This window comes from Natrix helvetica (genome assembly GCF_964273705.1).
Source record: "Natrix helvetica genome assembly, chromosome: 1".
NCBI classification, from domain to species: Eukaryota; Metazoa; Chordata; class Lepidosauria; order Squamata; family Natricidae; genus Natrix; species Natrix helvetica.
In genome coordinates this window covers 89,139,969-89,161,930 of record NC_138548.1, presented here as the reverse complement: position 1 = coordinate 89,161,930, position 21,962 = coordinate 89,139,969, and the positions used below count along the sequence as shown (strand labels likewise).

The window sequence follows — 21,962 nt, the reverse complement described above, 5'->3', positions numbered from 1 at the left end:
ACCACATAAAGTTGTGTAGGTTTTCAAAGCCTCGGAATTACTACGAAGAAAAAAAAATTGCCCTGACCTCGAACTTTCCTGCTCCTCCAAGGCCAAGTTACCAAGTAACTTATCGGGAAAGCAGGATCGTTCTGCTCTATGAACCTTTAGAGACTTGATATTAAGATCCCCAAATCAGGGAAATGAGCTCCCCTAGCTATTATCATACCAGCCAGCCAACCACCCTTCCTACCACAACCGGGTCACGGGCTCCCCCCGCCAAAATAGCAGCTTTCGGCTTGGCCCAGCACAGTCCCGCCTCCCGGAATCTTGGACGCCGCCCCAAGTCTCTCCTCTTAACCACGGCGCCGAACGTCTAGGCGGCCTCGGCGCCTGAAAAAAATCCGTGCCCTAAGACTGAGGCTTTCACGAAGGCACGCTTCGAAGCTTGCACGAGGTCAGTTTGAGGAAGCGATTCCGGCATTCGCTACCGCCACCTCTGTGAAATGAGGACCCCTCCGCCGCTCGCGCCCTGCCGGTCCCTCCCGCGCGCGCGCGCCCTCGCGGCCTTCTCTTGGTTCTTTCCTTTCCCCCCCATAACTCGGTGCAGAGGTAGCTTGGTGTAAGTGGCCGGACTCGCGCGGACAGAGGACGCCGTCCCCCCTGCGTAGAGTCCCACCGAGTCTTTTCCTGGTGCCTTCCCTTCTTCCATTTCTTCACACACGCACGCGGGCGCGCGCATCTGTCACGGTGAGGAGGAAGAAGTAAAAGAAGAGCGGTTCTGGGAAGACCGTTGATCGCCGCGGCGGCGGCGCCCTGTGTATGGGGAGGGGGAGGAGGAGGAATGTGGAAGCGTGGGATATCCGCGCGTTGCCAATCACGTGGGTGCCGAGCACGCGCCCGTGGTGTTGCGGTCGGACCTTTAAGGATCAATCAGGTTGCTTAGGATCGTTGGGCGCGCGCTGACAGGTGCGGTCCGGGTCGGAACTGGGCGCGCGCGCGGGGAGAGAGGATGGCGGAGGGGGAGGGGGGGACATGAGATAAATGAGGTATTGGTAGACTGAAAGCCGTTCCGGTGGGACGCGTTTTCCGTCTCCTCCGTCGCCGTCCCGTCGGCTCGGCTTCATTTTTATCGCTTCCTCTCGCCCTCCCTCCGAATCCCGTAACGCGTTGTTCTTCTCTCCCTCAGTAAGCGATGCCCTCGGCCACCAGCAGCGCGATGGCGAGTAGCGGCAGTAAAGCGGGCAGCGAGGCAACGGTAGCGGCTGCGGCTGCGGCTTCTCAGGCGGCGGTTTCGGGTGGCAGTACGAGTTCGGTGCAGACGGAGGCCATGAAGCAGATTTTGGGTGTCATCGATAAGAAGCTACGCAATTTGGAGAAGAAAAAGGTACGGAGGTTGGGTCTCTCTCTCTCCCCCCCCTCCCCCTTTCCCGGGAGTTGGGAGGGTGGGAATGAACGTTGATTGGAGCGAGTGGCGGTAACTGAGGTGGTTCTGAAAAGACTTTCCCTTTCCTTGCGCTTCCCCGCCTGCTCTTTTGTTTCTAGTCGGAGGGGCGGAGAGAGGCGCCTTTTCGTTCAGGTCTGAAGGCGCTTTCCGCGTCCTTTTGGCCTTGCCTTCTCTCCCGTCACCCTCCGTCGCTGATTCCAAACCGGCTAACCGGAGACTTGAGCTGTCGCCCCCCCCTTTTTTTCCCTTCTTCATCGTACTCTTTCCCTCCCCCCTCCCCCCATTGCACATGGAGCCGGCCCGTACCCAACATGGCGGCGGCGAGAGGCAGCCAGGCTTCCCGGGAGGGAGTCTCATTGTGTGAAAGGCTGCTGCACAAAGGCTCGGCTGTTTGGTTGCCCGCCCGCCCGAATTGCTCAGCTCTTAATGTCCGTGTTGGATGCACGCGCGCGCTTCTTCCTTTCTCCCCCATTTTAGTTGGTCCTTCCCCTCCGTGTGGAGAAGCGGGAGAAAACGCGGATCTCTCTGTTTCTCTGTCTTTCTCTCGGGCCCCTGGGGGGAAGAGGGGGGGGCGCCCCTGTGAAAGGAAGTGTTGAAACTTTCGGCTCGTTTTATTACACGCTTTTTTTAAAGTTTAGTTTAGTTTGCTCGCCTCTAGACTTAGTGAAAAGAGAAGAACCGAGTTGACATCTTAAAAGAGCAGCGCTATTAATGTGTTACTTTTGAAACGTTTAGATTTAGCAGTACGTGCCCTGCGTCCTTTTGTCAACATTAATGCCCTATGGTTCTAAGGACGAACCGCTAGACCATGAGACTTGCTCCCAAGTCAGTATTTATGGGAGCAAACTTTATAATAATTCATGCTGGCTTTTATGAATCTTTGGTTAAAATTTGATACTGGCTGCTCTTACAAGAACCGGTAACAGTGAAAAGAGGCTCTGCTCTCATTGAATATCCCAACTGCTGTGGTCCTGATGTGATGTACGAACACTGATCACTCCCTCAATCACTATGGACATTACTCTAAAGGGGATGGGGGCAAGGTAACTAGACCCAAAGAAAAGGAAATCCTCCATTGAGTCTCTTTTTGTCTTTATTCCAAAGAATAGAGATCCCACGGAGCAGTGAATGAAGTGGTATTAACAATTGTGAAAGGAGGGGAAGGAACAAAATTCATCCTCCCTCAGTTTCTGCTGGGTGAACTCTGTTCACTACATGCTCCTACCACTAGATAGAAAAATTACAGCCTGTGCAAATGTGCATTAAACTGTTAGTAGGTGACCACAATCAAAAGAACTGTACAACTAGTTTAAATATCTTGCCAAGTGTTTCTAAAATGATAGGATATGTGAATAGATAGCTGTGATGGAAGAGAAGCAGCAGGATGCTTCTTAGATTGCTGTATTATGGGGATTGTAATGAATGACTTTAAACATTCAACTCATTGAAAAAACAGTTTCTATGTTTATGTATTAAATACTTGTTTGAGCAAGGCTTGCTTTCATCTAAATGTGCGTGGGAACACATTATTAAATAACCATTAGATTTTTATATTAAATTTCCCCTGTAAGTCCAGTAAATAAGTGAAAATGTTTAATTCACTGATGTAATATCTTTTTCTGAATTAGTGTATAAGATCCATATGTTAGAAAGTTATTTAGACTCACTTTATGCAAGTCCTCAATTTTCTAAAACTCACTTTTCTAATTTTTGCACCAATTCTGCCTTTTTCAAAAGATCATAGCTTTGGAGCTTTTTTATCCTGCTTTTGCAATAGGATTAGAGTTTAGTACACTATGGAGGCTGCTGTATTTTAATCTTAAAAAATTTATCAGGGCTTTGGATTCATTTCAATAAAATTGCTTGGTAGTAGAAATGTGGCCCATGTTAGTGATTCATTGAGGTGGGTTTCTTTGGATCATACAGCTAGTTTAATTGCACCTAATGTTGCTTTTATGTTGAGGTGTCCTTTTCAGAATCAAACCCAAAGCACTATAAAATCCTAGTCTGTCTCTACTTGATTTAAGAAATTTAGTTTGTGATTTAGCATTTGTAAAGGAAATTATGTTGTCATATTTAAAATAATTATACAATGATAACTGCCAGGGTATTAAAATTTTGGATTGCAACATTGTGGTTGATAAGTAATATTTACTTAAGTAATTTCTAAAAATACTGCTGATTTTGAAATTCAGGTATCTGTACTCTCTTTATGCCTAATATTGAATGAAAATTTTTAAGCATTCTAGCAAAGATCCCACTACAAAACTACAGGCTTGAATGTTATTATAAATCATACCGTGTTTCCCCGAAAATAAGACATGCCCTGCTAATAAGCCCAATCGGGCTTTTCAGAGCATGCGCCATAATAAGCCCTCCCCTGAAAATAAGCCCGCCCCAAATATTTAAGCGCAAGCGCAACCAGTCCCTGCCATTAACACTGTACCACCTACCGGTACAGCTTCCGGGGCAAAAAGAGGGCTTGCCGCAAAAACAGTGGCAGGCCAGCAAGGTGATCACCCCCTCCTGCCTGTTCCTTCTCGTGCAAAAAAACACCGCCCACCCCAACGGCAAAGGCAGCCTGCCTGGTTCCCTTCCTCGCGTTCCTCGCCATTGTGCTCAGGAAGCGGCTGGTGAAAAAAAAACTTCTCACGAGTTCAATCAAACATCTTGAAATCGCGAGATGGGGTTTTTTTTTTTACCAGGGGCTTCCCTGAATACAATGTCGAGGAATGCAACAAAGCTAGAAAGGTAAGAGGCGCGCCCCACGGCCCAACACCGCCCACTTTGCCCCAATGATAAAGGCAGCCTGCCTGGTTCCTTTCCCCGCCGTCCCTTTAACGAGGGGCGGCAGGTGGGGGGGGAGAAGCCAGGCACACCTCCTACCTTTCCAGCTCTGTTCCGTTCCATTCCTCGCCCTTTCGCCGTTTGAATCCCCTTGTAAAAAAACCTCATGAATTCAACTTGCGAGATTTTTTTTACAAGGGGATTCAGTGAGCGAAAGGGCGAGGAACGCAACAGAGATGTCAGTCCCTGGTAGCGCTAGGACACGCGTCAGGCTGCCTTTATCATTGGGCCGAGGTGGGCGGTGTTGGGCTGTGAGGTACACCTCTTATCTTTCCAGCTTCGTCTCGTTCCTCGCCCTTTCGCCCATCGAATCCCCTTGTAAAAAAACCTCGCAAGTTGAACTAATGAGATTTTTTTTTACAAGGGGATTCAATGGGCGAAAGGGCGAGGAATGCGATGAAGCTGGAAAGAGGTGTGCATCGCAGCCCAACACCGCCCACCTCACCCCAACAGTAAAGGCAGCCTGCCTGGTTCCCTCTCCTGCCGTCCCTTTAGTGAGGGGTGAGAGGTGTGGGGGGGAGAAGCGTGACGCGTGTCCTAGCGCTACCAGAGACTGACAGCTCCGTCGCGTTCCTTGCCCTTTCGCTCATTGAATCCCCTTGTAAAAAAAATCTTGCGAGTTGAACTCATGAGGATTTTTTTATAAGGGGATTCAATCGGCGAAAGGGCGAGGAACAGAACGGAGCTGGAAAGTTAAAGAGGCATGCCTCGCTTTTCCCCCCTACCTGCCACCCCTCGTTAAAGGGATGGCGGGGAAGGGAACCAGGCAGGCTGCCTTTACCATTGGGGCGAGGTGGGCGGTGTTGGGCTGCGAGGTGTGTCTCTTACCTTTCCAGCTCCGTCACGTTCCTCGCCATTGTATTCAGGGAAGCCCCTGGCAAAAAAAAACTTTCTCGCGATTTCAAGATGTTTGATTGAACTCGCGAGAAGTTTTTTTTTTTATCAGCCGCTTCCCTGAGCACAATGGCGAGGAACGCGACGGAGCTGGAAAGGTAAAAGGTGCGCCTTGCTTCTCACCTGCCCCAGAAATAATAAGCCCTCCCCTATAATAAGCCCAAGCCATATTTCGTGGGGCAAAAGAAAATAAGACCCTGTCTTATTTTCGGGGAAACACGGTACTAAGACAAAGCATGGCATCTAATCTGTTCGGTGATCCAGATTTTGCTTCCATTTTTGATTAATCACAATTTACTAGGTCATTTGAACCAAGGCAGATTTCAAAATCACTATTGTGGCAATAAAAATAAGCAAAGTTCAAACTGTATTTTATAATTCATGTAGGTTCTCATAACAATAGTAGCAAAGTAGGAATTTGCCATCTGCAGATGATTTTGTTTGAAAAAGGAAGTCTACCAAGAGCATGGCAACCCAGTTATAAAAGTTTGTTCTTAACAATGCTAAGGTAAAATTGTGTAGGCTATCTGGTGTTATTCAGATTATATCTTTGAACATAATAGTGGGTCTAATGTTAGTAATCCAGAATATTTTGAATAGTAAAGGGAAAGCTAGTTGAGATTTTACTTCTGAGCTTCTAGTTTTTAAAAAGCAAAATAATAAGTCTCACCCAGTGGAAGGAAGGCTTACATTTACTAAACCACTGGTCCACAGAGTTCCCCTGTCTGGGTAGCATTATGCTTATGAAACATTGTATTAACATGTGCAGTAATGAACTCATATCCCTGGTTGAGATTTGGTATATGTAAGCCTTCCTCCCATTGGGTGAGAAGTACTTTAAAGAAACAGAAAATAATAAAATTATAATTGTCAGTATTTTCTTGAAAATGAGAAGATAAATGCAAATCCTCGATAAAATCATTCTGCACATAATTTTCTTCTCTAATCAAATTAATATGTTTAAAATATTAAAATAGCATCATATATTTATACTTGTCTTAAAGCTAAAATTAACTTTTATTGGATATTGTTATGTGAGTATATGCATTGTAGCCAGGTTTGCTCTGATAACTTCAGTATTCTTAGGGTTTTGCTAGGTAGATGCAAGTTGTCATGCAGAAATTAGTTAAATTCTTTATAAGTGGTTTGTATCTTTAAAAGTTCATTTCTGCACATTAGTCTATTTGAGACTTGATGTCTGATTGATTTGGGACTGAGTTGCCGTGAACAAAAATATATTAGTGATAATACTACAGATAGCTGTTGTTTGTCTTTCCTATTTTGTGAACATAACATGCAGAAAATAGATATTATAAAGTAATATAATTTTAACATTTCCATGGAGTTACATCTTTATTTCCACATTTCTGGAAAAATATGGCATTCATTCCACATTAAAACAATATAGAGAAATAATTTAATTTATTTTGCAAAGGAATTTTTGGGCAGATGGAAATTGACAATTTTGTAGGCATGCCTGAATTACACTGTGCCTAATAGTTTCCTAGAACTATGAAAACATTGTACCTTGGTATAAAATTGAGAATAGAAATATTACAGGAAGCAAATTATGCATATTGATACAGACTAAAGGCATTTCTAAATACTTTGAATGTATAGCAAAGTGTTGAACTTCTTAAGCAAATTTTTGTGATCTAGGAATAGCACCCTCCCTTCTTGCAACTCAACAATTGGCAAGATATACAAGAAAACTCTTTAAAATCAAACAAACTCATTGGAAACAACTAGTCATTGCACTTCCTGATATTTAGCAATTTAGAGTTTTAAAGGTCATAATACAAACTTTAAATTATGCCCACAAACTAGCCAAGAAATATAGCTTTTTCCTGAAGGAATAATTTTACCCTTTATAATACTGCAATTCTCTAAAATAATAAATTTATGTACCCAATGCCCTAATAAAATGAAATATTATATTTGGATTAATGTTTGTGATTTTGGGTGATTTTGACAGATAACTCAGTCCATAGGCTTAGCCCTGGTGACTCTAAATTTCTCACCATCCACTGTGGTATTGTGGCTCACACTTTAAGAATCCTTGTTCTAAAGAGTTATAAAGTTTGGAACACTTACAGTGGTGAAAGTATGAATCTTCTGTAACTACTTGTAATGCTGCAGTGCTGTGACTTGCAGTGTAAGATCACAGCTTCATTTAAGTTCTATTAAAGAGAAATTCTGGTTAAACAAAGAGTATAATCTGCAAAGTGTTTTTTTTAACATGCTAAGGCAATGTTCAGTAGGTGTGGTGTGGTGTGGTGTGGCATAGTACCATACGGTATGGTATGATATAATATGGAAAGCCCTGGGATGTTATCTCTCTGGCATGTATTTGTAGGTCTTTCCCTACTAAAAATACTGTGCTCCATAGCATAATTTTGTAGAAGTAAATCATGTCTCAATCAAAAGACATTTGTGCAGACCTTATAAAGAATTGTTGATGCATATGAGGTTGGGTGGGATTGTCCAACAATATACAAACATTCTTCCCAGGAATGTCCAAATTTTCCAAATAATAAGGCATATGGTTCTCCAAAAGAGAATACAAGGAGACCATAAACATTCTGCAGGTCACTCTTGTCATGTCAGCATAAATAAGGAAATTTTTTGAACAAGAATAGCATGCATGGAAAGATATCAAAAATAAAATCTTTGTGCTCAGGAAAGTTATTTGCTGCCCAATTCAGATTCACCAAGGAGCGCCTGGATGATTCAGTAGACTACTGCACAAAAGTGGATCTTTCTGGAGTTAAAAGGAAACAATTTATACTATTGAAAGAAAGAAACTAGTTCCATTATGAAATATGGCAGCATGGAATATCATGACTGGACAGCTTTCAGTCATTAAAGCTATAATGGATTCTGGATTATACAAAATTCTACAGAAAAAAGTCTTAGTCTCTGTCTATGAGCTAAAGCTTACACAACATGCATAATGCAACATGAAAACAGCCCTAAGCACCCAAGTAAATCTACAGCATAATTGCTGAAGTAAAACAAGTATTTTGGAATGGTTAAGTCAAAGCCATGACCCAGATGAAATATGCCATGATCCGAAGTGAGCAGTTTATATGAAAAACAGTCCTAACATCGCAAGAGATTGAAACTATTTTGTAAAGGGGACATGGGCCAAAATACCTACAGGGAACATGTGAAGTGATTATTGCTAAAGGAGGGTCCTCAGTTATTGAACCTAAAGTTTCAAACACTATACGTCACATCCAGTTAATATTTGCTCAGAGTCAGTAGGTTTAGTGAAGACAGGTCACAGTGCATTGCTTGGATGGTGTTTGTTCAACCCTAATCTGGGTTTTTTTTATAGAACTTGGATGAAATTCAGTTCACACTGTAGGCCACAGTTCTGCAATATTATAGAGTAAGGAGAAGACTAACAAATGTTTGTTTCTCAATAGTAGTGTTAACTAAACATCTAGATGGTATTTTCACTCTTAAACTTCAGAAAAACTATCAAAAATGAGTTGAGAAGGATATTTGGAGAGAGAGGCCTAGTCTTTGGGTTCTTAAAACTATTAATAACTATTAATAACAATCTTAGCTTTGTAGTTAAAATTTTTCTGTCTTTTTTATATTGCGTTTTATGAATTTGTGTTTTGTTTCCTGATTTTAATTATATACCATCATGGATTCTTATGGCATGAAAGTATAAAGTAGAATAAATTAATAAAACACTTTTCAGTTGCAGTCATCCATTGCAATCTATTAAACAAGGGTTGAGAAATATATTTATTCTACTAGGTCTTAAGGAACAATTATTTCAAGAGATATACAAAATTTTCAATATTTGAAATGTACTCAAAATACTCTCTTATGGGCCCCTAATAACAACTTGTTCTTAATGGTATTCCAAGTTTACTGGTACTCTGATTTTTAATGCTACAAAACAATATGAGAATATTGTCAGTTTAGATTGTTTCACACTTCTAGTAATAGTTTGAATATATATGAATAAAAAATTCCAAGCCACTTAGAATTTTTCATCTAGATCAGTGGTTCTCAACCTTTCCAATGCTGCGACCCTTTAATACAGTTCCTCATGTTGTGGTGACCCCCAACCATAAAATTGGTGTCTCGGTTCCTAAGACCATTGAAAATATGTGTTTTCCGATGGTCTTAGGCAACCCCTGTGAAAGGGTCGTTCGACCCCCAAAGGGGTCCTGACCCACAGGTTGAGAACCACTGATCTAGATGTTAGTATTTGATATTTTTTATTGGGGAATTCCTATGTTTTGAAGGCTTTTAACTTTCTGAAATTATTTTTTATGAAAAATTAATTATTACATTTATCTTAATGCATACAATTATAGAAACTAAAAAGCACAAAAATGATGGAAAATAATGTTTGAAATAATTACTGATGACAGAATATTCACATATTTTATTCAGCAACTGACCTTGGGCCAGTCAATCTTCCTCAATCCAATTCACCTTACAGGATTCTTGTGGGGAAAATAGGAGAAGGAAGGTGTGTTGGATATGTTTTGCAGATATGTTTCAGTTATTTGTATAAAAATAAAGGCAGTGGAAAAAGTAATAACTAAAAGTTTTGTTGTAGCTTTAAAATAATCTACGATTATAGAATTATTTAAGTAGCAATTTACAATAAAATACAGACTAATAGTCTGATAGTCCTTGATTTACAACCATAATGGAGCCTGCCCGTGATTGACATAATTCTTGATGGTCATAAAACAGGCTGTTTGTGTAACTGACCCAATTTTATGATGTTCTTTGCAATAGTTGTTAAGCGAATAACTCCTCACTTAGCAGACCAGTGGTTTGCTATGAGTGTGATTTTGCTGTAAATCGGAAGTAATTGATGGTTTTTATCACTGTCATAAAACATGATCAGGTGAATATAGGACATTACAAGCGGTAGTAAATACAGCCCAATTGCCTAGCTCATGAAATTTGATTGTGTGACTATGAGTGTGTGTGTGTGGGGGGGGGGAGGACTGTCAAAACTTCATAAATAGCTCCCACATAGGTCTCTTGTAACTTTTAATAGTCACTAAGATGTAATCTGTAAGTCTAGAACTAACTGGGAATTGTGTTGAATCCTGGAATGCATATTGGCTAGTTAAGCAAATGTGTTGCTATCTGTTACTTCATTTTTATGCTGAGAGGGAAACAGTTTGATTTAAAGAATCAGAAGGAGAAAATATATTGGTGTTGTACAGTGAAACATTTTCTTCAATCTAATGCTATAATGTATCTGATTATAGTACAGTATTGCATAGATCAACAAATAAGAAAAAGTAATATGCAGTCTGCTAATTCTAATTTGCCTATGAAAAATTCTTGCAAATACACTTGTGCAGAAAGAATGAAATTTCTCTAAGGTTGAAGTTTTGCAAAAAAAATTCTTTTTTTCTTTTTAATTTTTATTAAATTTATCAAAGGATACAATACAAAAAAGGGGTTAGGGAAAAAAAGGTTAAAAAACAAATCAGGACTACAAAAAGAAAGAAAAAGTGAAAAGGAGAAAAAGTAACTTTCTACTTTCTTCAGTACAGATACAGATATAAAATAGATTAACCTCTTACTCTAAAATCAACCATAATGCACAATAAACGGTTTTAATTATCATGTCCCAAAATTAAAGATTCATTTATTTCAGGTTCTAGCAAGAAGTCCAACAGTATTTTCAAAGTTGGACAAGGCCTATTATTTAATCACAGTATAAACAAGCATTCATTTAGTGACTGTTCGAAGTTACAGTAGCACTAAAAAAAGTGGCTTATGACTTATATCACACTTATAACCATTGCAGCATTGCCAGTGTTTATGTGATCAAAATTTGAATGCTTCACAACTGGCATGTATTTATGACGATTGCAGTGTCCCAGGGTCATGTGATCAACTTTTGTGATCCTCTAACAAGCAGCGTCAATGGGGAAGCCAGATTCACTTAGCAGCTGTGTTACTGACTTTAACAGCTGCAATGTTTCACTTAACAGCTGTGGCAAGAAAGACCATAAAATGGGGCAAAACTCATTTAACTGCCTTGCTTAGCAATTGAAATTTAGAGCTCAATTGTGATTGTAAGTCGAGGACTAACTGTAGTCAGTTTTTCTTTGCTAATTGATTAGCTTCACAATCCATTTTTCAATTGTAGACATTTGTAAATTCTTCCCTCACTGTCTATACAGAAGTCTCAGTGAAGTAGAATATTTGTAACTCAGAAATGAGGGGCCCTTGGTGCTCTCTGAGCTTGCTTGTTTTCTTGCAGATGTTTCATTACCCTAACTCCGTGATGGTGAACCTATGGCATACTTGCTGGAATTGGCACACAGAGCCATCTCTCTGGGCATGTGAGTCATTGCCAGTTGTTCTTCCGGGTTCCGGCACACCGGCCAGCTGGTCTTCACATGCGCAGAAGTGCCAGAAACTGGAAGACCAAGCGGCCAGTGTGCATGCCAGTTTCTGGCGTGCATGCATGTGTCAGAAACCAGAAAACCATCTTCCCAGTGTGTGCATGGGCACCAATTTCAATTCAATTTATTAGCGCTTATAGACCGCCCCCTCTCCCGAAAGGGACTCGGGGCGGTGTACAGTCCATGTCAAAGAACAAAATTAAAACAATTAAAATTACTAAATGGACAATATATATATACAAATATAAAATAGATGGATAAGAGGAGGATAAAAGATGTGCAGGACTCTATTGCTAATAAATAATTAAAATAAACAGACATTAAAATCCCAATACCCAATAAAATTAAGTCTACAGAATAATCCCCTTAAAAACCAGTAAAAATATAAATGCCAGGAGATAGGCGTTGAAATTATGCCAGGCCAGCCAGTCGGAACAGGTGAGTCTTTAGTTTCTGCCGGAAGGAGCGGAAGTCAGTGATGGTTCTAATGTCGGGGGGGAGGTCATTCCAGAGGGTTGGGCCCATCACAGAGAAGGCCCTACTCCTTGGCGTCGCCCGCTGGCATTGCCTAGCGGACGGCACCAGGAGAAGCCCCTCCCTGTGAGAGCGAATTTGCCGCTGGGATGTATGTGGGAGGACGCGATCCCGCAGGTAACTGGGCCCTATGCCATGGAGCACTTTAAAGATGGTGGTCAAAACCTTGAAACGCACCCGAAAGACCACAGGCAGCCAGTGCAGCTCGCGCAGGAGCAGTGTTACATGGGAGTACCTGGTACTCCCCATGACTGCCCGCGCGGCTGCGTTCTGGACTAGCTGTAGTCTTCGGGCGCGTCCCAAGGGAAGCCCCATGTAGAGAGCATTACAGTAGTCCAGGCGAGACGTCACCAGTGCATGAGTGACCGTGCGTAGGGCCTCTCGGTCCAGGAGGGGGCGCAATTGGCGCACCAGGCGAACCTGGTGGAACGCCCCCCTTGCCACGGCTGCCACATGGTCATCCATTGACAGCCGGGCATCTAGGAGGACGCCCAAATTGAGCGCCCGTTCCACGGGGCAGCTGTTCGCCACCTATGGCCAGCGCTGGAATCAGCTGACTGAACCGAGGTGCCGGTAGCCACAGCCACTCAGTCTTGGAGGGGTTGAGTTTGAGTCTGTTGTCCCCCATCCAGACCCCGACGGCTTCCAAACACCGGGACATCACTTCGACAGCCTCACTGGGGTGGTTTGGGGTTGAAACGTACAGCTGAGTATCATCAGCGTACAGATGGTATTCAACCCCAAAACCACGGATGATCTCCCCCAGCGGCTTCACATATGCGTTGAACAGGAGGGGCGAAAGGACCGATCCCTGCGGCACCCCACAAGTGAGTGACCTCAGGGTCGACCTCTGCCCCCCCGTCAACACACATTGCGACTGGTCGGAGAGGTAGGAGCCGAACCACCGTAAAACGGTGCCTCCGACTCCCATCCCCTCCAGCCGGCGCAATAGGATACCATGGTCGATGGTATCAAAAGCCGCTGAGAGATCTAATAGGACCAGGATAGAGGAGCAACCTCTATCTCTGGCCCTCCAGAGATCATCAACCAGCGCGACCAAGGCTGTCTCTGTGCTGTGTCCGGGTCGGAAGCCGGACTGGTGTGGGTCTAGATATTCGGATTCGTCAAGGTGTCATGGAAATTGCTGCGCCACCACATTCTCGACAACCTTCGCTAAAAAAGGAAGGTTGGAGACTGGACGATAATTAGCCAGCTCCATTGTGTCCAGTGAAGGCCTCTTGAGTAAGGGCCTCACCACCGCCTCTTTCAAGGCAGTTGGTAAGGATCCCTCACCCAATGAAGCGTTCACCAGGCCCAGAAGCCAGCCTCGTGTCACCTCCCAGGATGCCAGTACCAGCCAGGAGGGACACGGGTCCATTAAACATGTGGTGGGCCGCAGCCGTCCACGCAACCTGTCCAAATCCTCGGGGGCAACAGAGTCAAACTCCTCCCAGAGTGGTCTTACAAGACTCACTGTTGACGGCTCGTCCGTGCCACTGGAGGGGGCCCATCCGCTCCGGATCTGAGCGACTTTGTCCTGCAGATATTCCCCAAACTCCTCTGCTCTACCCTGCAAGGGCGCCACCCGCGCCCCCTGTGATAGGAGGGAGCGGGTCACCCTAAACAGGGCGGCAGGGCGGTTATCCGCGGACGCAATAAGAGTGGCACAATGTCTACGTTTGGCCGCTCTCAATGCCACAAGGTAGGTCCGTAAATAGGATCTTACCTGTGTTCGATCAGACTCGGAGCGTGAGGACCTCCACCTGCTCTCTAGACGTCTGCTCTTCCAGTTTCCGACGTGTGCATGTGCACTGGCACCTGGTCTTCTGGTTTCTACCATGCATGCATGCGCAAAGACCAGCTGGCCGGTGCCGGTACCATGCATGCATGCGCACATGTGCTCCGGGCAGCTGCTCTTCCGGTTTATGGCACACATACATACGCGCATGTGCACTCCCGTTTCAGCATTTGGTGACAAAAAGGTTCACCAACACTGCCCTAACTAGTGTCATCAGTGCCAGTAAGGAGTGCTTTGCTGTCAGTTTATATTCTGGTGTCTTGCCTGTCTGTGTGGGTGGGTACGGTCTTAGGGATTCTTCGGTTGGGTTGTTTACTAGTGGCTCTTTGGCAGTTTCTTGTTTGGGGTATTGCTTACTTGATCATTGGTCTGAAGTTGACCTTGGAGTTAATCTATGCTGATCTGAGTGCTAATTACTAATGGTGCTGGAGTATTTTTCTCTTTTGGACTGGTTGATTGTTTCTTTTGCATAGTCTATAGATGTTAATGTCAGTGTGTCTATTGATGGCTGATTTGTCAGAGTGCCAGGCTTCTAGAAATTCCCTCGCATATGTGTTGCTGCTGTTGTCCATAAAGTTCTGTTTTTTTCCAGTGTGTTTATCTATCAAATCTAAAAGGAAAAGCTTTAGTTTCAGTTTTTAGGTGTTACACTAAGAGTATAACATTTTATAAACATTGTTTCAAATTATAATTCAGTGTAATTCAAATTATTACTCAAAGTAAATTTCAGTCCTTTATATATTCTTCCATTGATCAAGATTATATACATATTTTTGCTCATTTGCTCAGTCTTCCATATTCATTTTTAGTAAAATCTTACACATCTTAGCAAATTACATGTCATTAGTACACAAATTCAAAGTCAGTTGACTCATTTGTAAAATCAAACTTTCATCCAGTTTAAATCGTTCTGTCACCTGAACATAAGTAAACAATTGGCAAATGTGGCCTTTAGTTTCCAATTATCTTGTTTTTAATTTAGGTTCTTCTTTGAAAAAAGTCAGCATAGGTCAATCAAGATTGTGTAGAATTCCTATGACATGTACAGTGTTTGAAACCTCTTACAAAAAGCAGTTAAACTTATATAGCATCTGCATCTAGCATTATATTTTACATGCAGGTCAAAAACATGTTAATATTGTAATGTATTACAGCCTGAAAAACCATTCTGTAAGATGCCAGTATATCTGAAATCTAGCTAATGTCCATATAATAAGGATCCGATAGAATCAGATTAGCTGTTATCGCTGTAACGTGGAAAATTCTACTAAAATTCTTATTTTTTGGAATTTGGCTTTAGTTGAAAAGATTGAGGAAGATGAATCTGAAAATTAGGCAGAAAAACCTTTCAGCAAATATGAATGAGAGCCCACATCTATTTATTCAACTTATATCTCACATGGCTCATATTAACCCCTCTTCCCGCCAATTCATAATAAAAGCAGAACAATTACAAGATGCCAGACCAGTCTGCTGTCAACCTTCTGGCTCATCTCCCATTGTCAGTCCTCCAAGACAGACCAAAGTTAGAAACAGAAGATATGCAAATTAATACTACTTTTATTACAAAGTTATGGTGACAGAATGCTGCAAATTTAAATGCAGTTCTTCCTTTATTTTCTTTATTTTCATAGAACATCAAAGGGTCATGTCTGATACATTTTTGCAAATTACTGCTCTGACTATTATCTTAATTATGGCTCTTGTTTCTATTCTTCAAAAGTATTCCTTCTTCCATTTACTCTGAACTTAGTCCAGTGTTTGGGTGTCTTTGCAACCTTCCAGACTTACTAACATATTATTTATCACATTTAGGAACCGCCCATCTCTCTCACAGAGGGACTTTGAGCATTGTAAAGTAAAATGTTAAAAACATAAAAATATAAAATTTAAAATACAGTCAAGGCTAGGATAGTTAAAGCTGATAGTAAAAATTAATTAAAAGGCAAGAGGAGGGCTATTGTGCTTATTTGTAAGTACCAAGTGAGGTGGCAGAATCAAGTATTTAAATAGTTTCAAAAGGAAAAGAGAGTGAGGGCCTGCCTCATCTCTGGGAGAAAATGTTCCAAAGGGTGGGGGCAACAGCAGAGATGGCTCTCTTCCTGGACACTGCCAGATGGAATTCTTTAACTGATGGGGTCCAAAACATACCTTCCCTACCTGACTGGGTGAGAGGAGCTAATGTGAAGGGTTAAAGGGTAGGACTCCTTCAAATTTCAATTGGGGCTCTATTTCACAGGGCTAGGTAGCCACAGAGAAGGTGCACCTCTGAAGTCCATTGCAAATGCCCATCTAAATATGCATGATTCATTTTTGCTATTTTTCTTGGTTTCTTTAAAGAGATTAAACAGTCCATATGTAATGTAAATAATGTAAATGCGTAGCAATATTCTTTTGAACTATTAAGACACTCCGGACTATAAGACACTCTGGACTATAAGACACACCTACCTTTGGGGAGGAAAACAAGGGGGGGGGAAATCTGCCTCTGCCTCCCATCACCCATCTGGTATTCATCTGGCCTGTTTGTCGCTGCCTGTTCATCGCTGCCCATCCCCCCCCCGGTTTGGCGCGCTCCATTCGCCGTCGGTGCCTGTTCTACAACAGGTGATACACCCATGCCCCTGCCACAATATTCGGAGTATAAGACGCAGAGACATTTTCACCCACTTTTTTGGGGAGGGAGCTCTTATACTCCGAAAAATACGGTAACTAATTTTGCCTTTCTCCTACGTTTTAATATAATTTCTTGTGCTTTCTCCTTCTAAATAGAAAGAGAGAGAAAACGACTTTTATTTTCTGATGGAAGACATTTTCATTAATTCTATTAAACCTGCTTACAGTTTTTAATTGTAAATTTTAATTGTAAATTGTATTTAATTCTATTAAATTTGCTTACAGTTTTTAATTGTAAATTTTTATCGTGTTTACAGGGCAAACTTGATGATTATCAAGATCGAATGAACAGAGGAGAACGCCTTAACCAAGATCAGCTGGTACATATTTTATTGATAATTTCCTGTAATTTTGTAAAGATTTTTAAAACTTTAGACCAGTGATGGCAAACCTTTTTTGTCTTGTGTGCCATAAGTTGGGGGAGGGCAGGGGGGTCGTGTGCAGGCATGCCGCACCCCTAATGCAATGCGCAACCTATAGGCACGACCCCCCCATTTTTGCATGCTTTTTTTGCCCTCCCCAGGCTCCAGAGGCTTTATAGGAGCATGGGGAGGGCAAAAACAGCCTTCCCCCGCCCTCCCAGAAGCCCTCCAGAGGCTTCAGGGACCTTCAGGAGGCTTCTCTGAAGCCTCGAGAGCAGTCAAAACAACTTCCGGTTTGCTCGGAGGGTCGTTTTGAGCACTCCGAAGGCTTCAGGGACCTTCAGGAGGCTTCCCTGAAGCCTCGGGAGCAGTCAAAATGACCCTCCGAGCAAACAGGAAGTCTGTTCCTGAATCTCCGGTTTGCCCGTAGGGCCGGTTTTTTGCATTCCGGAGGTTTCAGGGAAGCTCATGAGGGCCTCCCGGGGGGTGGGGAGAAGCTCTTTTCGCCCTCCCCAGGCTCCTATAAAGCCTCTGGAGCCTGGGGAGGGCGAAAAATGGCTTTAAAAAAGGGTGAATTCAGCTGGCCAGCGCGCACATCCGCGCTGGCCAGCTGACAGGGCAGCGCCTCGCTTGCCCTGACAACGTGCCATCTGTGGAACACATGCCATAGGTTCGCCATCACTGCTTTAGACCATATTCTCTAATTTTATTGTAGCTGCTGCAGTGTGGTGAATAATTGGCCCTTACAATTGTATTTTTTTCATTATGTGCAGAATCATATATATGCTTTCCCTGTTATTTGAGACGTGGTGGCGCAATGGTTAGAATGCACAAACTGCCAGGCTACTTCTGCTGACTGCTATCTGCCTACAGTTTAGCAGTTCGAGTCTCACCAGCTCAAGGTTGACTCAGCCTTCCATCCTTCTGTGGTTGGTAAAATGAGGACTCAGATTGTTGCGGGCAATATGCTAACTCTAAACCACTTAGAGAAGTCTATAAAGCACAGTGAAGTGGTATATAGTCTAAGTGCTATTGCTATTTGTAAGGCAAAAAATGTTGCAAATTAAGGCAAAGAAACTGCTTGATTGAATGTGTTCAAGAAGTAGATTTTTTAAAATATTATTAAATTTTATCAGTTTATCAAGTATAAAATACAAAGAAAAAATGTTGTGAAAAACTAAGAAAAGAGGGAAGGAAGAGAAAAAAGATATAGTGTAAAGGGAGAAAAGGAAAGAAAAAGGCACCAACTTCCAACTCTCTTTAGCACAGTAGAAGATAACATTACAAGCACAACTTTTTGCTTTTACACAACAGTATGTCCAAGCCATTTCTATAACAGCAAGCCTATCTAGTTAACAAAAACAAAATCAAAGTTTCATTATTTTTTCATTGCAAGCACAAAATGCAAAATAGAAACAGTTAAATATATTCTCTTCTTTTGAATAAAAAAAAATCAGTTTAACAATCTCTGCTTCTCTTTGCTGGGAATAATATATCATTTTTTAACTTTAAAGGAAGAAAACACTTTTTAAAATGTTGGTATTTTACTAATTCTAATAAGTACTCAGGTACTATATATAAAGGAGAAAAGAGAAACCCCTTCATTTTAAACCCAGAACCCAAAAGAATACTATATTAGAACTTCCATTCAATTATCTATATCACACCAATATAAATCCAATTAACTCCATTTACCTAATTAAATTAGAATATCTCTTTTCCAGTTTATCCTCATGGAATCAATCTTTTTCTTCTCTTATTTTCAAACCTACCGTAATTTTCGGAGTATAAGATGCACCTTCCCCCCCTAAAAGAGAGTGAAAATTTGGGTGCGTCTTATATACCGAATGTAGCTCCACCCACCCACCGACCCCCACCCTTTGGCTCTGCCTCCCAGCAATTTACCTCCTTGTACAAATGGAGAAAACGGAGCTTGCAGAGCCTGCAATAGGGTATGGCAATCCCTGCAGCCTGAAATAGATGATGATCTGGAGGTCCCTGCTGAAATTGAAAGTGAAACTTACTGTTTGCTGCAGAAGCAAATTGCTGGGAGGTAGATTGTTTTTTTCTTGTGCTAATCAGGCTGTTTGCTGTAAGGAGGTAAGTCAATAACTATAAATGCCTATAACAGTAATGGCTAACCTTTTCCCCATCGCATGCTAAAAGCAGGGGGCGCGCAGGGGGATCATGCATGGGCGTGCCCACACCCATAATTCTATGTGCGCAACCCTCACCCTCCCTCCCCTTTTGGCTCATGATGGACCCATTTTCTGCCCTCCCCAGGCTCCAGAGGCTTTCTAGGAGCCTGGCGAGGGCAAAAACGGCCTCCTCACCCCCCTCGAGGCCCTCTGGAGGCTTCCTGGAAGCCTCTGGAGGGAGAAAAATGGCCAATGCACAAACCAGAAGTCCATTCCCGAACCTTCGGTTTGCGCGTTGGGTTGTTTTTTGCCCTCCGGAAGGTTCAGGGAAGCCTCTGGAGTGTGAAAAATGGCCAAAAAAGAAGGCTGAAGTCAGCTGGCCAGCGTGCGCATGCGTGCTGGAGCTGACAGGGCAATGCGTCATGTGCCCTAACAAATGGCTCTGCGTGCTACCTGTGACATACGTGCATAGGTTCGCCATCACAGGCCTATAGAATATTCAAATTATTAGACTTATTTTTTTAAGGCTGCTTTATTATTCTAGACAACTTAACAAAATGAAGATGCTTTTAAAATAAATCTGAAGAGACCCAGTGCTATTGTATCTTCTTTTAAATAGCAGAGAATAGCTATACTTCCAGAAAGCCACGTAAAGTTTAACAGCATCTGTACAAGTATAGTCTGAAATGTAACATCAAACAGTGTATATCGTCTGTAATTTTTGCTGTTTGTTGCAAGGAGGCAAATTGCTGGGAAGCGGAGACAGATTTTTTCCTCTTGTTTTCCTCCCCTAAAGCTAGGTGCATCTTATAATTCGGAGCGTTTTATATTCTAAAAAATACGGTTGTCAATAGTATTTTATGAAGCTTGGAAATTATTCAGCACTACTTAAAAAAAACAGAGGACATGCATTTACATACTCATTTTATACATACAAAACTAATAGAAAACTTTCTTTCAATACATATATCAAACTTTTAAAAATCCTAACTAATTAAGACATTAAATTTAAGTCACTCCCTCCAGCTTGTCTTCATAGAATAAAGTATTTTTTTTTCTCAGGAGAGTCTGTCAAGTTTCTTTTCTTGACAGAGATCTCAGCTTTATTTATATCCATTAAAAAAAGTCTCAAAGAGTCTGAAGTAAGTCTTCCCAGATTAAAGTTTCCTTCGCTAAAATGGCTATTATATCTTTGTTCCTCAAAGAATTCTTGACTTTGTTAGTATCCATAAAGCAAAAGTCCCAGACTTGACCTCTTGAGAGTTGTGAATTTACTTGATACTTTTGTTTCAGTTGCACTAGGAGGGTTTTACTCAAACCATCATTATAAGAAAAGCTGATGTCAGATTTATATTCTGAAGGTACAGTTAGGTTATTTGCATTGTCCAGTATTATTTGTAAAGTTGACACAGTGGGTTGATAATTTTCTACACCTAATTGTATCTCTTGTTATTTTTTAATAGCCTCTGTATAATTAATAAATTTTGGCTGTTTTACAAACAGGGTGATATTCTCTATTGACTGTTAAAGGATTCCTTAGTAACAGACTTCAGTTCAGAATTAAATTTATTTATTTATTTTTCTTTTTCCTAACCAATCAGACTTCATAAAAATCGGCAAATTTCAACCACTCACAACAAAACAATATAGGGATACAAATTATTTTAAAAGTAGTAGATTACAATCACAACTTTTATTCTTATATTTCAAGAGAAAAAAATGTTCCATGCTTCCTTATTTTGACTGTCTCTAACAATCCTCTTCCTTGTTGTCTAACAATAAAGAAGTCTCAAAAATGGCAGTCAGAGCTTCAAAAAGGAGTGATAGGCTGTATCTAAGGAGAGCGTCTTCTAACTAGTAAAGCTAATAGTCTCATAAATTGCTTAAGAAATGAAGGGCACAGATTATTGTCCATTTGAAAAATAAATTCCAAAGCAACTGTTTTGTCCAACAATGATGTGATTTCGACCCACCTCCCAGCTTCTGCTCACCAGTTATTTTGGAAGCCAGGCTTCTAAAATTGCTTGCAGACTGTTGCTGTTATTGAATGATCTTAAGGGATAATTCTGGGACTTTCCTTAACTGGAGAGTAAAGTAGACAAAAGAAAGTTTGTTCCCTCTGTTGTTGAGTTGGAAAAATGACCGTCCAGAGAGGAGATTCTCTGGGCAAATCCGTTGCTGGCCATGTCTTCACAGTCAAGAAGTAGGAATCTTGAAGGTTCTTCCTAATGTTGTGACAAATGTCAGTGTGTGTTTTAAAAAAACAGTTAAAGACTAATACTTCATTAGTGTTCTGGATAACAAATGATGTTTGGCAATATAAAGATGGTCCAATGCATCAATTGAAAATTTCTACCAATCATTTTTGATTGCTCAGATTTATTTTTGGACATACTTTACTTATTTGAAGATTTAAGGAACCTGATAACTTTGGGGGTTGGTGAAAGTGGAATAAATTTTAAATTCTGGACTGCCAGGAACTATTCCTGTTTAGAAATTGCTTTCTTTTCAAAACTTTCTGTAAAAAGTGTATCTATTTTGCTACATCTATAGAAAGTAAAATACTTGTCAGATTTAACCAAGCCTTAATAGAAACATATGTGAAATACAAATACAAGTTTTTGTACTATTAAAGAGACCAAATCAATTTTGTCTTCTGCTTTAGGATGCTGTGTCAAAGCACCAGGAAGTCAGTAATAATCTGGAATTTGCCAAGGAATTGCAGAGGAGTTTCATGGCTCTAAGTCAAGATGTAAGTAAAGAGAGTAGATGGTTCAGAATAGTTTAGGTATGGAAAAAATAAGATTTATGTTAACGTGTGTGTGTGTGTGTGTTTAATTACGTGAGTTTTCTTGTGTTTATGAATCTGAATAC

General features: G+C 41.5%; 1 protein-coding gene across 4 annotated transcripts in view; it reads left to right on the top strand.

Moving 5' to 3' along the window:
• Positions 1-301: 301 nt before the first annotated feature.
• The window catches only part of CAPRIN1 (cell cycle associated protein 1), a 44,690-nt gene continuing 23,029 nt past the window's right edge, over positions 302-21,962 (top strand). For 2 of the 4 annotated variants that reach the window (XM_081934083.1, XM_081934080.1), the window contains exons 1-4: positions 542-729; positions 1,169-1,366; positions 16,846-16,908; positions 21,754-21,840. In XM_081934083.1, coding sequence (XP_081790209.1) covers positions 1,175-1,366; positions 16,846-16,908; positions 21,754-21,840 — 342 coding nt within the window. In that variant the 5' untranslated portion in view covers positions 542-729; positions 1,169-1,174. Of the gene's footprint in view, positions 437-541; positions 730-812; positions 949-1,168; positions 1,367-16,845; positions 16,909-21,753; positions 21,841-21,962 lie in introns of those variants that run through there. The other 2 variants (XM_081934082.1, XM_081934081.1) reach the window with 2 other exon arrangements.